At 41.5% G+C, this 20048-nt stretch overlaps 1 protein-coding gene across 4 annotated transcripts in view; it reads right to left on the reverse strand.

Moving 5' to 3' along the window:
* Positions 1–20048, reverse strand: part of SMARCC1 (SWI/SNF related BAF chromatin remodeling complex subunit C1) — a 178314-nt gene that overhangs the window by 111152 nt on the left and 47114 nt on the right. For all 4 annotated transcript variants that reach the window (XM_073334923.1, XM_073334922.1, XM_073334925.1 and 1 more), the window contains 5 exons: positions 13777–13902; positions 12900–13018; positions 5862–5986; positions 959–1018; positions 105–142 (listed from right to left, as the gene is read on the reverse strand). In XM_073334923.1, the coding sequence (XP_073191024.1) occupies positions 105–142; positions 959–1018; positions 5862–5986; positions 12900–13018; positions 13777–13902 (468 nt within the window). The remainder of the gene's footprint in view (positions 1–104; positions 143–958; positions 1019–5861; positions 5987–12899; positions 13019–13776; positions 13903–20048) is intronic.

Genomic DNA, 20048 nt, shown 5'->3' on the forward strand with positions numbered 1-20048 from the left:
GTATTTATTCTTAAACACAATTTAGGAGCAAGATACAGTTTGAGTTCTTGAAGGTCAGATGAAGGTTATTCCCTACTAAACTTTTCTAACTGAACAGTTGTTACCTTTCCTCCTGTAGCAACTGTCTCCTCATCCTGCTCATCTGCAAGGTAAAGAGCAAAGAGAATTAAACTCTAATAAAATGCAGCTGGATTACCTGCAAACCTTTGTACACCACAGTCATTTAACTGGACAGGATTTTGTTTGCCTGGGGTGGGCAGAGGAGAGACAAGAAAAAGGAACATGGACAGTGCATCATTAAAGCATAATCTCTTCTTCATGTACACACTGAGCTGCCATAGAGAAAGAGGATAAGAGCAGAAATACACAGCAAGGATAATTAAGCCCTCTTGATACCAAAAGGTGGACTGTGGGCCAAATCCAGACCAGCAGATGCGTTTGAATGGACCGCAAAATCTTTTTATTTTTTATCATCATCATTGTTATTGGGAAGTAAAAAATGTTTCTTGGGAGTCTGGACTTTGACCAAGAAATCTGGACTTTGACAAAAAAATAAATAAAATAAAATAAATTGACTACCCCTGGCCCAGGACCTTATATGCTACCCTGCACACCAGAATGTAGGTTCCCAGTACATGGAAAGAAGGGATCTGGAAAAGGCAAGTATCTGTCCCTATACACCAAGTTCAGTAATAGTGTAAAGTATGTCTACAAGGGAGCAGCTTCAAGGGACAAAACTGATAACGTCGATCACATACATCTGCATTAGAAGGTAGAATGTAAGTACCAAATGGCAATTCCGCAGATGGAAGAACATGTAAAAAAATTTCAAGTATCTGGTTTCACCACATTTTTCTTTTTTAAATATAAAAAAATTACAAACATTTATTGCACAAACTGGGGTCCGTTATACAAGACGATGACTAAGAAGAATTAAAAATATATAATTCTTTTTTACCTAGGTCTGCTACTGTTCCTCCTTTCACTGGCGTGTTTTCACTGTCTTTCTTTGGGTTCACTGTGGAAGCAAGCAAGATTGCAAATGTGACATTTGTGCCCCCTCTATCAAGATTCAATCCTTACAAGCACACTGTTCCCTAGCAAGCACACCTGTCTCACCGACCACACCAGCATACCTGTATTTTATTGGGGAGAAAAGGCCAACCCCATACATTACTACAGATATGCTGGGCTCTCCACATTGTGTACTCCTGGGGGAATTCTGCAGCACTGCGAACAGGCAGAATTCATGTCTGGTGCAGAATTTTTTTTCCTCTGCAGAAAATACATTCTGCCAGAGGAGTGCTGCAGTTCCACCTTTCATCCACCCGAGGCCACTGTGGCATGAGACCAGCCAGCAGCTGGCTGCATTCATCACAGCACCCTGCTTGCAGAGCCAGGTTTGGACAGACATAGCGGGGCCCATAGGGCTGCTGGGGGAGTCACAGACTGGGGTGCAGAAGGGCTAGTGGCGGGACAGACTGGGGCGCAGGCTCAGGAGTTAGTGGAGTGATAGCATTGAGCCAGGGGTTGAATGGGAGTGGAGATGCAGGGCCACACAGAAACAGGGGCAGATGTGCCTGACTGAATGTGAGAGGCTTGGGGTCAGCCAGGGTCTGCACGAGGGAGGCTCCCCAACTCCTTAACAATCCCCTCCCCGCCAAACAACTGTTCCATATTTCTCCTACCCACATCCAACAACCCTGCAGGTTCCTTCCCAGGCTCCTTCCCTCTCTCTCAGCTCCTCCGTTACCCCTGACTGCCCCAAGCCTTTGCACTGCTTCTGAGGGATATGGGAAATACGTTTCTGTAATGTAGTTTAAATGAATTACTTAAAGTTCTGTATTAATATGCCTAACAAGGAATCTATTTGTCAAAAAAAATTATCTGTGTCCTTTTTTGTCTGTATTGCTACAGACATACTTGCTGACAGATATTTTGAAATAAATTACCAAAATAATTGAAACTTATATTGTGTATTTGGACAAATAAAATATTGTGCACAGAATTTTTAATATTTTGGTGCAGAATTCCCTCAGGAGTAGTGGTAGCTGAAGTTTACTGCTGGTGCACACTGTGCAGTATCCTTAGATCTAAGCCACCAAAACTACCTCAAACTACCATGTTCCACATCACAGGAACTGAGCTATTGTATTTCAGATTCAAAAAATTAAAGAAATTAAAGTAAGTTAATTTACTGACGGCCATACGAACTACCAACGCATAAAAGAACAATGGTCTATGCAGTCCAGTATCCTGCCTCTGGCAGTGACCATACTTGTTTCAGGAAGGAAAAAAAAAAAAAAAACCCCAAACAAACCAACAACTCAGAGGTAGATTTTCAAAGCCAAACGGCACTTGGGAGCCTAACTCCTGAAATTAGGGACGTACCCCTCTTCTCATTACTGTACTTAGGGATTTTATGATGTCCATAGGAGATACTGTGGTCTAGTAAACAGGACAATGGTAAGACTCAGAGAGAGAGAGGAAGTTCCTCCATTACATAGCGGGAAGAGGTTTTTTTCTCTCTTATTCCGAATCCCAAAAGCAAAAGGAGATCTCAGGCATATACCACACCAAGAGCTCAACCAATACCTAAAGAAAATAAAGTTTTGTATCATCACCCTGGCTTCCATTATCCCCCTCATGGTTTCTGGCAATTTGTATGCTAACCTCAACTTAAAGAGCTTGATTCCATGTGGCTGTACATCAACTATATACAACACTAAGAACAAGGGAAAACTTGCAATAGCAAGGAAAAATGTTAAAGGCAGTGGCAGTCAGAAGGAACTGTGGAGGTTCAGGGGAAGCTCTGACTTTTGTATCATCATGCAGCAGCACGAGGCAGAGGGCATATGCGCCACCCTGACGAGGACCGCCGAGGGGGGAAAAAAAAAATCTGACACCAGTGCACCAGCTGTGCATACAACTGAAATGGCAAGGACATGTGCAATCACTCGAAGCAGGGTCAATAAAACTTCTCTATTCACTTTTCCCATAACATTAATAATTTATAGACCTTTAGTCATCTCTTTTCTATGTTGAACAGCCCTGATCTTTTTAGCCTCTCCTCATATGGAAGTTGTTCCATACCCTTGATCATCTGTGTTAAACTTCTCTGTACCTTCACAAATTCTAAAACATCTTTTTTTAGATGGGGCAATGAGAACTGCATGCAGTATTCAAGGTGCAGGTATACCATGGATATATATAATGGCATTATATTTTTTGTTTCATCTATTTTAATGGTTCCCAACACTGTTAGCTTTTTTTGATTGCTGCTTCACACTGACCGGACATTTTCAGGAAACTATCCACAATGCCTCCAAGATCTCTTCTTTGGGTGGTAACAACTAACTTAGACCGTATCATTCTGTACGTATAGTTGGGATTCTTTTATCCTATGTGCATTACTTTGCACTTAACATTGAATTTCATCTGCTATTTCGTTGTTTAGTCAACCAGTTTGGTGGAACCCCTTTGTAACTCTTTGCTGTCAGTTTTGGACTTAACTATCTTGAGTAATTTTGTACTGTCTGCGATTTTTGCCACCCCATTGTTTACCCCCTTTTCCAGATCATTTATGAATATTGTGACAGGGTGAGGCCAGAGGGCTACAGAAGAGTGATAGAAGGTAGATATATTAGCCCCAGATTAAGCAGGTCCCTTTTCCCCAAGATAATGGGCTGTTCCAGATCCGGAAGTTGCTGGAACCAATTATGGCAGGCAGGCTAATTAGGACACCTGGAGCCAATTACGAAGCAACTTGAATCAATTAGGACAGGCAGGCTAATCAGGGCACCTGGTTTATAAAGGACCTCACTTCAGTTAGTGAGGCGCGTCCGAGGAGCTGAGAGTGAGAAGGCATACTGTTGGAGGACTGAGGAGTACAAGTGTCATCAGGCAACAGGAGGAAGGTCCCGTGGTAAGGTCAAAGAAGGTGTTGGGATGAGGCTATGGGGAAGTAGCCCAGGGAGTTGTAGCTCTCATGCAGCTGTTACAGGAAACACTGTAGACAGCTGTGGTCCACAGAGCCCTGGGCTGGAACCCAGAGTAGAGGGCGGGCATGGGTTGATTCCATCAAAGAATTCTGATAGAGTGGTGAGGCATGACTTCCTTTTACAAAAGCCATGTTGACTCTTCCCCAATAAATCGTGTTTAATTATGTGCCTGACAATTCTGTTCTTTACTATAGTTTCTACCAATTTGCCCAGTGCTGCATTTAGGCTCACCAGCCTACAAGTGCCAGGATCTCCTCAGAGACCTTTTTAAGAATCAGCATTACATTAGATACCTTCCAGTCATCTGATACAGAGGCTGATTTCTATGCCTCTACTTCCCCTCCAAACCTTTGTCTTGTCTATTTACTTTGTAAGTTCTTTGGGTCAAGGACAGTCTTACTGTGTATGTACGTACATATATACATATGTACAATACCTAGCAAAATGGAGCCCTAATTTCAGCTGGCGCTTCCAAGTGTTACTGCAATACAAATTGAATAATAAGCAGTTTATGCTGGAGGGTTCTTCACCCCAACGTTCAATTTTAAACTATCTTCCTACTCTGAGTCACCCTATACTACTTTAATGTTTATATCCAACCCCGTTTTAGAATCAACAACATTTATGACTGACCAATGCAGAGAGAAAAAAAGTAATCAAATCTGAAGTCCATCAGGTAGGGTACCACAATGACAACTTGTGATAGTCAAGTTAAGAGGAAGGATGGCAGAAAATTAAAGGGCAGGCCCAGAATGATGAAAAATCTTACATTTGTGGCTGACTTAACTAGCTTTATTCACACTTTTTGGTATCCCATCCTGAAATATTGAACATTCAAGATGCAGAATATGAAGATTAAGCAACAAAAGCATGAGCTTTCTCTTTCATACATTTCTCAAATATAGCTGTCCCTGGAGCTCCTCTATGATGGATAGCGAAAAGGAGTTTACAGCCATTAATGTAGAAGTGAGATTCATGTGTCTGGATTTTGTACATCTGTCATGTCAGACTGACCATTTGCTTTGTTGGTCACATGCATGCAGTCCAAAAGAGGTCAGCTGATCCAGTACAGGCTCAGAGGACAACAGAGCTCCTGTTTGTGTCTAATAAAAGCTGATTTGCCTTCTTTTCAGGGCTGAAGTACTGCCACAGCCTTTTATTCTTACACATTCTGGAAAATGTGCTTTGTTTTGTGCCATGAATACTATACTTCTACTGCCCACAAAACAATTATGAATATTAATTATTGATCAAATCTGTTGTACCTTGGCTCCAAACTAAGTTAAACTCAAACAACGAAGAACACCCAGAATGCTTTTCTGTTAAGGATAGTGTTAGGAGGATGCAGTGTATTTCTGCTTTACTTTTCACCCAATATATACTGTAATGAGAAACATTGTTTTCAAAGGTTTGGAGCAGAAGGTTGGGAATCAGCACTGCTTGGTTTTATTCCTGGGTCTTCTACCTTGATGTGTTACCTTAGCCACATCAGCTATAATTTCTTTGCTCCTGATGTAGATTTTTAGATGCAAACAACCCAACTTGAATACGCAGGGCAAGAACATTCTTTAATATTTAGCTTGTTATTCACTTATCTTAACTGAATTTTCATGAACTTATTTCAAGAAAAAACAATTGCGATAAAAGAGGTAAACTCAGTTTCAGAAGAATGCCACATTCCAAAGCCTTGTCTAAATAAAACCACATGGCTAAAGAGTCCAAAAGGAAGGCTACTTGTAGAGACGGTATCTCCAAGATTTGGCTAACATATACAGTGAAAATATAGTGTCTGCTGTTCATTTAGTGGTCTATCATTCATAAAAACCAGTGCGGCTAACACCTTGTGTGTGAATACTTTACCATTTTTGGGAAGTACCACTTCTTCTATGTTCGGTACAGGTGTTGGGTCCTCCATGTCCTTGGTAAGATCTTCTTGCTCATCCTCTTCTTTCTGACCTCGCCTTTTCCCATACAGTCCTGCTTGTCTAAAACAGATAAGACAAATTCTCTGCAAGTTATAACTTGAAGCTGTAGTATCTTTGTGATGATCCCACTAAATCTCTGAAGTTAAGAGGGTTGGGTCAGGATGATACTTCTATGGAAACACCTAGGTGCTGCAGGAAGTGGTCTTGGTGACTTAGGAGATGGTAGATTTCTCAAGTCAATATTAAAGTAACATTCTAGTAGGGGGCTATGGTGTAACTCCTGTGTCCTGACCAAATTCCAGCTCAGAAAATTGGACTCTGTCCATTTAAATTCCTCCCACAGTTTCAAATGGATAGTCTTCTTAATTCCTTTTCTTATGCAGTGTTGCCTTGCCATGTTGATATAACAGCTGCATTTCAGATAATTTGACATGCTAAAAATAGCAGGTTTGTGGCCCTCGTGTTAGTAAGATTAGAGAGGTTAGTGACCCATTTATACACATCTTTTTAAATTCTGTAACAGGCTCTGAAGTTTGCAGAAGGTGTTACTATACAGTCATGTAATTAACAATTTGCTGTCCCAAACCAAAGGCATTAAATATGAAAATGCTTAAAAATGATCTGAAAATATTTTTTTTAAAATTGGACTTGGAATATAAGTCTCATTTCTTCTGGTTATGTCAGAGGACATTTTGGGGTTTTCAGAGCAGTGTGAGCTCTTATACCTCAGCTCGGGGAGTTTAAATGTATAACAAAAATGTCTTTGTCCAAAATTTTCATTCGTCAAAGTTTAATAGGAGCAGCCAAAAACACACACACACACACACCCCAAAAAAGTTTAACAAGTCAACTACAAATACCTTCCCCTCTCAGTTGCCAAACTTTAAATCTCTTGGTTCCTGCCATTTCACTAGTTTACTATTCAGAGTTTTAGGTTAAATGAGACCTGACCATCTAATGCAATTAACAGAAAAAAACAAAACAAAATCCAAACCACACAACTGAAGACTTTTAGACAACTGAAGAGAGAAAGTTTCTTGACACCTTAAATGACTGCTTCTTGGAGCAGCTAGTCCTGGAACCCACAAGAAGAGAGGCAATTCTTGATTTACTCCTAAGTGGAGCACCGGATGTGGTGAGGTTAGGTGAATATAGCTGGATCGTTTGGTAATAGTAACCAGAATATAATTAAATTAGGGCTGTCAATTAATTGCAGTTAACTCATGCAATTAACTCAAAAAAATTAAACGTGATTAAAAAAGTAATTGCAATCGATCAGTTTTAATTGCACTGTTAAACAATACAAATTGAAATTTATTAAATATTTTGGATGTTTTTCTACATTTAATATATATTGTATTCTGTGCTGTAATTGAAATCAAAGTGTATATTTTTTAATTACAAATATTTGCACTGTAAAAATCACAAACAAAAGAAATAGTATTTTTCAATTCACCTCATAAAATATCAGGGTTGGAAGGGACCTCAGGAGGTCATCTAGTCCAAACCCCTGCTCAAAGCAGGACCAATCCCCAACTAAATCATCCCAGCCAGGGTTTTGTCAAGCCTGACCTTAAAAATATCTAAGGAAGGAGATTCCACCACCTCCCTAGGTAACGCATTCCAGCATTTCACCACCCTCCTAGTGAAAAAGTTTTTCCTAATATCCAACCTAAACCTCCCCCACTGCAACTTGAGACCATTACTCCTTGTTCTGTCATCAGCTACCACTGAGAACAGTCTAGAGCCATCCTCTTTGGAACCCCCTTTCTGGTAGTTGAAGAAAGCAGCTATCAAATCCCCCCTCATTCTTCTCTTCCGCAGACTAAACAATCCCAATTCCCTCAGCCTCTCCTCATAACTCATGTGTTCCAGTCCCCTAATCATTTTTGTTGCCCTCCGCTGGACTCTTTCCAATTTTTCCACATCCTTCTTGTAGTGTGGGTCCCAAAACTGGACACAGTACTCCAGATGAGGCCTCACCAATGTCGAATAGAGGGGAACGATCACGTCCCTCGATCTGCTGGCAATGGCCCTACCTATACATCCCAAAATGCCATTGGCCTTCTTGGCAACAAGGGCACACTGTTGACTCATATCCAGCTTCTCGTCCACTGTAACCCCTAGGTCCTTTTCTGCAGAACTGCTGCAGAGCCATTCGGTCCCTAGTCTGTAGCGGTGCATTGGATTCTAACGTCCTAAGTGCAGGACTCTGCACTTGTCCTTGTTGAATCTCATCAGATTTCTTTTGGCCCAATATGCTAATTTGTCTAGGTCCCTCTCTATCCTATCCCTACCCTCCAGCGTATCTACCTCTCCTCCCAGTTTAGTGTCATCTGCAAACTTGCTGAGGGTGCAATCCACACCATCCTCCAGATCATTTATGAAGATATTGAACAAAACCAGCCCCAGGACCGACCCTTGGGGCATTCCACTTGATACCGGCTGCCAACTAGACATGGAGCCATTGATCACTACCCGTTGAGCCTGACAATCTAGCCAACTTTCTATCCACCTTATAGTCCATTCATCCAGCCCATATTTCTTTAACTTGCTGGCAAGAATACTGTGGGAGACAGTGTCAAAAGCTTTGCTAAAGTCAAGGAACAACTCGTCCACCGCTTTCCCCTCATCCACAGAGCCAGTTATCTCGTCATAAGTACCTCATACAAGTACTGTAGTGCAACCTCTCATGAAAGTGCAACTTACGAATGTAGATTTTTGTTACATAACTGCACTCAAAAACAAAACATAAAACTTCAGAGCCTACAAGTTCACTCAGTCCTATTCCTTGTTCAGTCAATCGTTAAGACAAATGAGTTTGTTTACATTTACAGGAGATAATGCTGCCCTCTTCTCATTTACTATGTCACCAGAAAGTGAGAACAGGCATTTGCAGGCCACTTTTGAAGCCAGCATTGCAAGGTATTTATGGCCAGATATGCTAAACATTCGTATGCCCCATCATGCTTCAGCCATCATTCCAGAGGACATGCTTCCATGCTGATGACACTCATTAAAAAAATAATGCGTTAATTAAATTTGTGACTGAACTCCTTGGGGAGAATTGTATGTCCCCTGCTCTGTTTTACCCACATTCTGCCATAAATTTCATGTTATAGCTGTCTCAGATGACGACCCAGCAACTTGTTCATTTTAAGAAAACTTTCCCTGCAGATTTCACAAAACGCAAAGAAGGTACAAATGTGAGATATCTAAAGATAGCTACAGCACTTGACCCAAGATTTAAGAATCTGAAGTGCCTTCCAAACTGAGAGGGATGAGGTGTGGAGCAGGCTTTCAGAAGTCTTAAAAGAGCAACACTCCAATGCGGAAACTACAGAACTTGAACCACCAAAAAAGAAAACCAACCTTCTGCTGGTGGCATCTGACTCAGATTATGAAAATGAACATGCATTGTTCCGCACTGCTTTGGATTGTTCTCGAGCAGAACGTATCATCAGCATGGACGCGTGTCCTCTGGAATGGTGAATGAAGCATGAAGGGACATATGAATCTTTAGCACATCTGGCAAATAAATATCTTGCAACACTGGCTGCAACAGTGCCATGTGAATGCCTGTGCTCACTTTCAGGTGACACTGTGAACAAGAAGCAGGAAGCATTATCTCCTGCACTTGTAAACAAACTTGAATGTCTGAGCAACTGGCTGAACAAGAAGTAGGACTGAGTGGACGTGTAGGCTCTAAACTCAAGTTTTACATTGTTTTATTTTTGAATGCAATTATTTTTTTGTACATAAATCTACATTTGTAAGTTGAACTTCCATGATAGAGAGACTGCACTACAGTATTTGTATTAGGTGAACTGAAAAATACTATTCCTTGTGTTTTTTACAGTGCAAATATTTGTAATAAAAATAAATATAAAGTGAGAACTGTACACTTTGTATACTGTGGCGCAAGTGAAATTATATTTGAAAATGTAGAAAACATCCCAAAAGATTTAAATAAATGGTATTCTATTATGGTTTAACAGTGTGATTAATCACAATTTTTTTAACCGCTTGACAGCTCTAAATTAAATGCAACATCCCTGTGGTGGGGAAAACACCATAACAGCCCAACACTGTAGCATTTAATTTCAGCAAGGTGGACTACACAAAAATGAGGGAGTTAGTTATAGAGAAATTAAAAGGTAAAGTGCCAAAAGTGAAATCCCTGAAAGCTGCATGGAAACTTTTTAAAGACGTCATAATAGAGGCTCATCTTAAATGTATACCCCAAATTAAAAAAACATAGTAAGAGAACCAAAAAAAGTGTCACTGTGGCTAAGCAACAAAGTAAAAGAGGCAGTGAGAGCCAAAAGGCATCCTTTAAAAAGCAGAAGTTAAATCCTAGTGAGGGAAATAGAAAGGAGCATAAACTCTGGCAAATGAAGATATAAGTAGGAAGGCCAAAAAAGAATCTGAAGAACAGCTAGCCAAAGACTCAAAAAGTAATCTTAAAAAAAAATTTTTTTTTAAAAAGTACATCAGAAGCAGGAAGCCTGCTAAACAACCAGTGGGGCCAGTAGACGATCGAGATGCTAAAGGAGCACTCAAGGACGATAAGGTCATTACAGAGAAATTAAATCAATTCTTTGCATCAGTCTTCATGGGTGAGGATGTGAGGGAGATTCCCAAACCTGAGCCATTTGTTTTACATGACAAATCTGAGGAACTGTCCTAGACAGGTGTCATTAGAGGAGATTTTGGAACAAACTGAAACTAAACAGTAGTAAGTCACCAGGACCAGATGGGATTCACCCGAGAGTTCTGAAGGAACTCAAATGTGAAACTGCAGAACTACTAACTGTAGTCTGTAACCTATCATTTAAATCAGCTTCTGTACCAAATGATTGGGGGATAGCTAATGTGACGCCAATTTTTAAATAGGGCTCCAGAAGTGATCCCGGTAATTACAGGCTGGTAAGCCTGACTTCAGCATCGGGCAAACTGGTTGAAACTATAGTAAGAATAAAATTGTCAGACACATAGATGAACATAATTTGTTGGGGAAGAGTCACCATGGTTTTTGTAAAGGGAAATCATGCCTCACAAATCTACTAGAATTCTTTGAGGGGGGGTCCAACAAGCACGTGGACAATGGGGATCCAGTGGATATAGTGTACTTAGATTTTCAGAAAGCATTTGACAAGGTCCCTCACGAAAGGCTCTTAAGCGAAGTAAGGGCCTCTCATGGATTGGTAACTGGTTAAAAGATAGGAAACAAAGGGTAGGAATAAATGGTCAGTTTTCAGAACGGAGAGAGGTAAGTAGAGATGTACTCCAGTGATCTGTACTATGACCAGTCCTATTCAATATATTCATAAATGATCTGGAAAACCAAGTAAACAGTGAGGTGGCAAAATTTGCAGATGATGCAAACTACTCAAGATAGTTAAGTCCCAGGCAGACTGCAAAGAGCTACAAAAGGATCTCTCAAAACTGGGGGCCTGGGCAACAAAATGGCAGATGAAATTCAATGCTGGTAAATGCAAAGTAATGCATATTGGAAAACATAATCCCAACTATACATATAAGGTGATGGGATCTAAATTAGCTGTTACCACTCAAGAAAGATCTTGGAGTCATTGTGGATAGTTCTCTGAAATCATCCACTCAATGTGCAGTGGCAGTCAAAACAGCAAACAGAATGTTGGGAATCATTAAGAAAGGGATAGATAATAAGACAGAAAATATCATATTGCTTCTATATAAATCCATGGTACGCCCATATCTTGAATACTGCGTGCAGATGTGGTCACTCCATCTCAGAAAAGCTATATTGGAACTGGAAAAGGTTCAGGAAAGGGCAACAAAAATGATTGGGGTATGGAACGGCTGCCGTATGAGGAGAGATTAATAAGACTGGGACTTTCCAGCTTGGAAAAGAGGCGACTAAGGGGGCGGATATGATAGGTCTATAAAATCATGACTGGTGTGGAGAAAGTAAATAAAGAAGTGTTATTTACTCCTCCTCATAATACAAGAACTAGGGGTCACCAAATGAAATTACTTGTCAGCAGGTTTAAAATAAACAAAAGGAAGTATTTTTTCACACAACACATAGTCAGCCTCTTTGCCAAAGGATGTTGTGAAGGCTAAGACTATAACAGGATTCAAAAGAGAACTCGGTAAGTTCATGGAGGATAGGTCCATCAATGGCTATTAGCCAAGACGGACAGAGATGGTGTCCCTAGCTTCTGTTTGCCAGAAGCTGGGAATGTGTGACAGGGCATGGATCACTTGATGATTGCCTGTTCTGTTCATTCCCTCTGGGGCACCTGGCATTGGCCACTGTTGGAAGACAGGATGCTGAGATAGATGGACCTTTGGTCTGACACAGGATGACCGTTCTTACATTCTTTATCTTGTAAAAACCCTTTTAGGCCTTCATAGATCAAAGCAACATAGAAGGGCAAAAACACAATAAAAATCATTTGCAGTCACTAATAATCAGCGAGGGCTGGTCTGCATTAGGAAAGTTGTACCAGTGTAGCTAACTGGATTAAAAATTTTCTCTAGTTATCCAGCTGCAAACTCCTCTTTGTAGACATTTAAAATTTTATGAACACTAAAGAACTTAAATTGGTTCAATTTAATTCAGTAATTTACAAGTGTAAACTAAAATGATGTAAACAAAATTTAAACCTTTATAAATGCATCTATCTACATAAGGGATTTGCACTAGTGTAATTCGATCAATCGGGAATACTTTTCTAATATGGACAAATCCTAAGTCTCACTGTTAATGATATCTGCCTCTCAATGGTGGAGTTCTCATTAGGTTTAGAATAAATGACTGCACCAGACTTTGCTCCATCTGCAGGCAAAATTCATACATTCCAATTGCAAACACATGGTTATGTTGGGGGAAGAATGGAGGAAAATTACTTGTTTCAAGAGCTCTCTCTGCTCCAGTTTCAGCCTGAGCAAAGCTCATCTTTGGTTGTCTGATCCTGACACTCACCCTTTCTTTCCAGTCTTCTTCCTTGATTCCATGGGAGTGGGGGGAGGGGAAGGTGAATGCTTTCTTTTCCTGGTACTTGCTGCTGCTTTCCGGTCTCTTCTCTCAGGGCTACGGACAGGCTGTTAGAGAAGCGAAGTTGTCAGTCAGTACCAATTACCACAGCTCATTGAAACTAAGACTGCAGATCTCTCCTAATATGCCCTGCATCCAGGGTGCTAAAACAAGAGCACTGCAGCAGCAACCAAGTTCAGCCCCAGAATACCCACACTGCAATATGAAAAGCGGCCTGTACCATTTCTACAATTAACCTTTAACTGCTGGCATGGCTGTCTGCCACAGAAATGGGCTTTTAAAACACCGCAGGGTCCAAATACAAACTTTTGACTTGTTTGAAGCACTGGGCCCACTCAGAATGGGGAACATTTGGCATTTAACCTTGAACTCTGAGTAACTTCTAGGAATAGCTACTGTTTTCAGTGTTTTCCCCAATTATAGTGACAAGTGTGGGTTAGTGGTCTCAACATGTACTTCAGGCTAAAGAAATTTGGAAATTAAGATCTTAAATTGATTCTGTATCAATTTACCCCAATTTAAGTTTGTGGAGGGAAAAGAAAAAGCAAAGTAGGCCCCAACATTTATATTTTTTGGGGAAAAAAGACACTTTGCTGTGTCAAAAGGAAACACCAAGTATGTCCATTTTCCAGAAGGGTGCAACATATATGCATTTACATGTGACCTTGGTACCATTAGCTCCTGAGAGACTGGCACCTAATTTAGCAGCTTTGATTCCCAAGACGTCTGACTTACATGGTAGTAAAGAATATAATTAACACTGCTAAAAATCAACAAGTCATCCACCAACAGAGAAATACCATACCTCTTCATTCTTCATAGAGATTCGCTGGCGAAAACTCACTGGCTTCTTGTTCTCATCCACCTCATAATCCTCTTCATTCATCCATTCATTGAATATATCTGTGTCCAGAATCCATTTGGCATGAACCTAACAGCAAATCCAACAAATCTCGATGTCAGTAAATAGACTCCCACTAATGCCAAGGTTTCTGCACTAGCTTTACACTTGAACACAAGCCTCCATCACCAATCCAGTAAGACTCTAAGAAAAGGGAGTACTATAATTTGGTTATCAAAGTTGGAGGTTTTGGAAAGCATTTATTAGTTTCCTATGTACCAAATTTAAGACACAATAACTGCATAAAGCAATGCAACAAAGTAATTATGCCAAGTCTATTGACTTCCTCCTTGTTTCCGCTGCTTAGTTATTCTAAGTCTTTTGTGCTGGCAGGTGAGAGCTCTTGTTGGGACAATTCTGTATGAACATGTCACTTTGAGACTAAAGATACAAAAACTGCACTCTGTACAAAAACCTTTAAGGTATAACAGGGAACATCTTGATGGTCACAATCCAATTCCCAGTGGATAGCTGTCCCCATCACACACAAAAAAAGTAATGCTCACAGCTGGTGTCTTTGTTGGCAGTCTCAACAGAAAGCTCAAGGACTGAACTTCCCTCTCATTCCTAGAAGTAGGGGAAGCTTGCATTGATGCCATGCCTGTTCTGGGAATGAAGAGAGAACTGTAGTCCCTTCGGCAATCATTCTCTTAACCTGTACTGAAGTCACACATATGTACAAATATATAGTACATTCCAACATGGACACCAATCAATGAAATTGACACTTATGGAGTAGAGATTTGGGAATGAAACATCTACCAATTGAGCAGCACTAAAAGCCTTGTAAGATTCTGAAAGGGACACATCAATGCCACTGCTTCCCACTATCAAGCCTTATTAGGCTTTTCCCATGCAGTTCTAAAGACTGATTTGTAGCTACAGGAGACTGCAATCAGTTTTTGTCTTGGACAGTGATTCATATTTCTTAAAAAGCTAGCTGAAAAGAGAAAAATTGACTAAATATATGTAATGTCAACATTCCTGGACAATGCCATCTTTTGACAGGCAGTTTCAGTAATACAGGCTCATCTATTCACCTTTTCCGAACTACACCTTAACAACAAATACCAGTGACACTTTGACCTCTACAGACAAAAGCATGGGGATGGGGAAACAAACAATTAAACTCTTCACTTCACACTTGAAGTGCTCCAGTGAGCAACCATTTTTGTCAACTAAGGCTTTTCATGAAATTCAAATGGCTTCACGTGTCAAGCGATAGTCAGAACACATCATCCCTGCCTTCATCCTGCTTGAAAGCAACACTGGTCCAGGATTCCAGAAGCCTGGAAGATAACCAAGAGATACTCTGCCACAGCCAAAGGAGCAAAAGGGAGGGGAGGAAGCAGAATCACAAGTGAAAGAGTTTTCAGCTAGCTATAGAAGACTGTCTAGAAAACCAGACACTGATTTACTTGGATAACCTCTTTGAATGGGCTTCTAGTTTAAATATGTAAGTAATAAAAATAGGCTTGAGCTTGACTTTAATATTTAAAACAAGATTTAAAGAGCTATTTATAAAATCAACCCCACCCCTCTCCAATCATCCAACCAAAAATTAATTTTCTTCTCCTGATCTAACCACAAAGACCTCCTCCTGCATTGATGCTAAACAAATTAGTAACAAAACACAACAGCATGAAATGTTCTTCTCTATTTATAAATGAATAAGCAGTATGTGCAATCTTTATTACAATTGTTTCCTTATCTTGTTTTCTTTCAATGAACTAAATCAAGAGAGAAACCATTGTGCCACAAACAGACCTCTAATCATGTAAAGAACCTAAATAAGGCTGCTATTGTTGTTTTGAGCCCTTACAAGTTCAATAGACCAGAAAGTGTTGATTTAGTTTTCATACCTAACAGCAGCAATGGTCAGAGTTCCAGTTAAATCATAACCCTTTTAACGAAAGCAAGATGTTAATGACTGTGCAAATGTCACTATAACAATCCATCACTGCTTTTCATACATATGTTGGAAGGTTATTTTCGTACAATTGGCACAATTTTGCCATCGTCCAAATGCTTTTGGCAAGCTGGAATCAATCCAAGGGACATGGACTGTGCAATGTGCTCAGCAGAGCTTGCAGAAATTGGCATCTATTTCAGGACTGAGCCAAACCACAACCAGACTCAAGAGCTTAAATCACTAGCACGAACGCAGCAAATTTGCAATCTAGGCAAGCCCTTAACTGATTCTAGTGATATCACCCCCAAAACAGCTAAGAATTGATTTCAATAAAGTGAAAGACCACAGCAAGAGTTTATTTTCTTCATCGCCTTTAAAATGGAAGGACCTAACCGAAAATGGTTAACTTCTCTATGCAAGAAGAAATCAGAATTTTAATTTTCAGTGCTTTGGCCGCTGCTATAGTATGTTGGGGGTTTAAAGCAGTTCCTACAACAGCAATCCTTCATAATTCTGTACAAAAATTCAGTTATTACAGTGCTTTCTGCTTTTATTACACCCTTCATCGAAGGATGTCGAACCACTTTACAAAAAAACCATTGCCAATTATTTCCGTAACTGCTGTTTGAAATCTGTCACTCATGTTCATTCCACGTTAGATGTGTGTGTGCCATGTGATCTGCTGGCAGAGATTTTTCCCTGTGTGGTATCCGTCAGACTGGTCCTAGTGCCCTCTGGAGCTGTGTGCATATGCGCTGGCATAAGGGTCACTACTGGTCACATACCCTCTCAGTTGCTTCTTGCTGGTAACTCCGACAGAGGGGTAACAAGGGTGGGTCATGGAATGGACATGAGCAACACAAAGAATCATTATAGGATCATAGGACTGGAAGGGACCTCGAGAGGTCATCTAGTCCAGTCCCCTGCACTCGTAGCAGGACTGATTATCTCGACCATTCCTGACAGGTGTTTGTCTAATCTGCTCTTAAAAATCCCCAATGATGGAGATTCCACAACCTCCCTATGCAATTTATTCCAGTGCTTAACCATCCTGACAGTTAGGAAGTTTTTCCTAATGTCCAACCTAAACCACCCTTGCTGCAATTTAAGCCCATTGCTTCTTGTCCTATCCTCAGAGGTTAAGAACAATTCTTCTCCCTCCTCTTTGTAACACCCTTTTACGTACTTGAAAATTGTTATGTCCTCTCTCAGTCTTCTCTTTTCCAAGCTAAACAAAACCAATTTTTTCAATCTTCCCTCACAGATCATGTTTTCTAGACTTTGAGTCATTTTTGTTGCTCTTCTCTGGACTTTCTCCAATTTATCCACATCTTTCCTGAAACGTGGCACCCAAAACTGGACACAATACTCCATTTGAGGCCTAATCAGCATAGAGTAAAGTGGAAGAATTACTTCTCGTGTCTTGTTTACAACACTCCTGCTTATACATCCCAGAATGATGATGATTTTTTTTTTTTTTTGCAACAGCATTACGCTGTTGACTCATATTTAGCTTGTGGTTCACTATGACCCCCAGATCCCTTTCCGCAGTACTCCTTCCTAGGCAGTCATTTCCTATTTTATATGTGTGTAACTGACTGTTCCTTCCTAAATGGAGTACTTGCATTTGTCCTTATTGAATTTCATCCTATTTACTTCAGACCATTTCTCCAGCTTGTCCAGGTCATTTTGAATTTTAATCTTATCCTCCAAAGCACTTGCAACCCCTCCCAACTTGGTATTGTCCGCAAACTTTATAAGTGTACTCTCTATGCCATTATCTCAATCACTGATGAAGTTATTGAACAGAACAGGACCCAGAACTGATCCCTGCGGGACCCTACTCGTTATAACCTTCCAGTATGAACAACGGATGACTACTCTCTGGGAACAGTTTTCCAACCAGTTTTATACTCACCTTATAATAGCTCCATCTAGGTTGCATTCCCTTAGTTTATTTATGAGAAGGTCATGCGGGACAGTATCAAAAGCTTTACTAAAATCAAGATATACCACATCTCAAAGAACAGTTATGGAAAGCTTAGTAACCGTTTCTTCCCTTCTGAATATGTTCTATGTTAGGTTACTCACAAACAGTACCCCCAGCGGCGGGCTCGGAGTTCACGGACTTGCTTACAGCAATACCACTCTCCTGAAACTGGCATCAAACAGGACTTGTTGGGTGATGGCATAGCGAGATGCGAAGGTGTGTACTGATAACCAGACTGCAGCCCTGCAGACGTCCTGGATCGGGACCCATGTGAGGAACACTGCTAACGAAGCCTGGGCTCTTGTGGAGTGAGCGGTTAAGATGGCCAAAGGCGGGACATTCGCCTGCTTGTAGCACACCCAAACACAGATGGTTATCCGGGCTGACGCAGGTAGCCCTCTCACCCTTTTCAATACTGCTACGAAGAGTTGCATGGATGTGTGGAAGGGTTCAGTCCTCTCCATAGAAAAGGCAAGGGTATTCCTAATGAGTCCAATGAGTGAAGCAGCCATTACTCAGAGTTCTTGAGAGGCTCCAGGAAGAAAACTGGCAGGAAAATGGTTATAGAATTGTGATGCCACCTTTGGCAGGAAGGCTGGGTGGGGCCGCAGTTGGACCTTGTCCTTGAAGAGCAGTGTGTAAGGCAGTTTTGATATAAGGGCCTTGGTTTCAGAGACCCTTCTGACCGATGTGTTTGCTATCAAGAAGGCGACTTTCCAAGAGAGAAGCAGCAGAGGGAACAATGCTAGCGGCTCAAATGCGGGGGGACCCGTGAGTCTCAACAGAATAAGGTTTAAGTCCCATGGGAGGGGAGTGCGGGGGGGAGAAAATCAGCTCATGAGGATAGAGCTTCTCCAACTCCTTGAGAAACTGTACCATCATCTCGTGGGAGAACACTGACCTGCCGTTCACTGGAGGGTGGAAGGCTGAGACTGCTGCTGAGTGCATCTTCATAAATGCGAAGGCCGGTCCCTGCTGCTTTAAGTGGAGCAAGTAGTCCAAGATACATTGAAGGAATATCGAGACTGAGAGAGAGCTTGTTAAGATGCCCATGTCGAGGAGCATTTACACTTGGCAGCAGGTAGGTGAACCTGGTAAACGGCTTTCTACTCCCTAACAAGACCTGTGGACCTGTTCTGAGCAAGCTTGTTCCTCTAGGTTCAGCCATGCAGCAACCACACAATTAGGTTCAGGGAGGCAAGGTTCAGGTGAAGCAACCGGCTGTGGTCTTGTGAGATTAGGTCCAGACAGAGTGGGATTGAGAGTGAAGATGCTACTGACAGATCAAGGAATGTGCCAAACCAGTGTTGGCGTGGACATGCCAGGGTTATCAGAATAACTCTTTCCTTGTCTCATTTGACTTTTAGGAGAACCTTGTGAACCAGAGGGATCCAGGGAAAGGCACAGAATCGGAGATCTGACCATGGGAGCAGAAAAGCATCGGAGAGGGAGTGCGGGCTGTGCACATGCAGCAAGCAAAACTGATGGCATTTCCTGTTCTGTCTGGTAGTGAACAGGTCTGCCGGGGGGGGGGGGGGGGGAGAGGGCGCGACACCTTTAGAAGATTAACCTGGTGACCTCTAAAAGTGAAGGGACCACTTATGGTATTAGGAAAAGGATCTGTTGAGGTGATCCACCAGTACATTCCGGGCTCCTGGGACATGTGACACCTCAAGAAGAATGGAGTGCTTCCTGGAGATGTCCTATAGACATAGGGGCTGAAGATCAGGCCCCTCCCTGTTTGTTGATATAGAACATGGCCATGGTATTATCTGTCAGGACTTGCACCACTTTGCCTGAGATCTGGGGAAGGAACACTTGGCAAGCTACACGTACTGCTCTGAGATCCATGACATTTATGTGCAGGGAGAGTTCTTGGGGCCAGAGGCCCTGAGTCCTGAGGTTGTTGTGGTTGGCTCCCCACCCTAAGTCCAGTATGTCCGAGATTAAAGCTACAGACGGTCAAAGAGTAGCAAAGGTCACCCCCATCATTACTGATCTTGGGTCTTTCCACCATTGCAGGGAGGCAAGGACATGGGGAGGAACTGTGAGTATATAGAGTCCAAATGGTGTCTGTTGAGGGACTATACCGACACTAGCCACATCTGGAGGGGGGAAGTCTTGCATGTTGAAACACAAGTGCATGCCACCATGTGCCCCAGTTGCTTGAGGCAAACCCAAGCTGTCGTAATTGGGTGGACCATGACATCGGATATCAGGTCCGACATGGTCCTGAATTGGGCTTCCGGCAGGAAGGCCCTACCTTGGATCAAG

Source organism: Lepidochelys kempii, chromosome 2, assembly GCF_965140265.1.
Source record: "Lepidochelys kempii isolate rLepKem1 chromosome 2, rLepKem1.hap2, whole genome shotgun sequence".
Classification (NCBI taxonomy): domain Eukaryota; kingdom Metazoa; phylum Chordata; order Testudines; family Cheloniidae; genus Lepidochelys; species Lepidochelys kempii.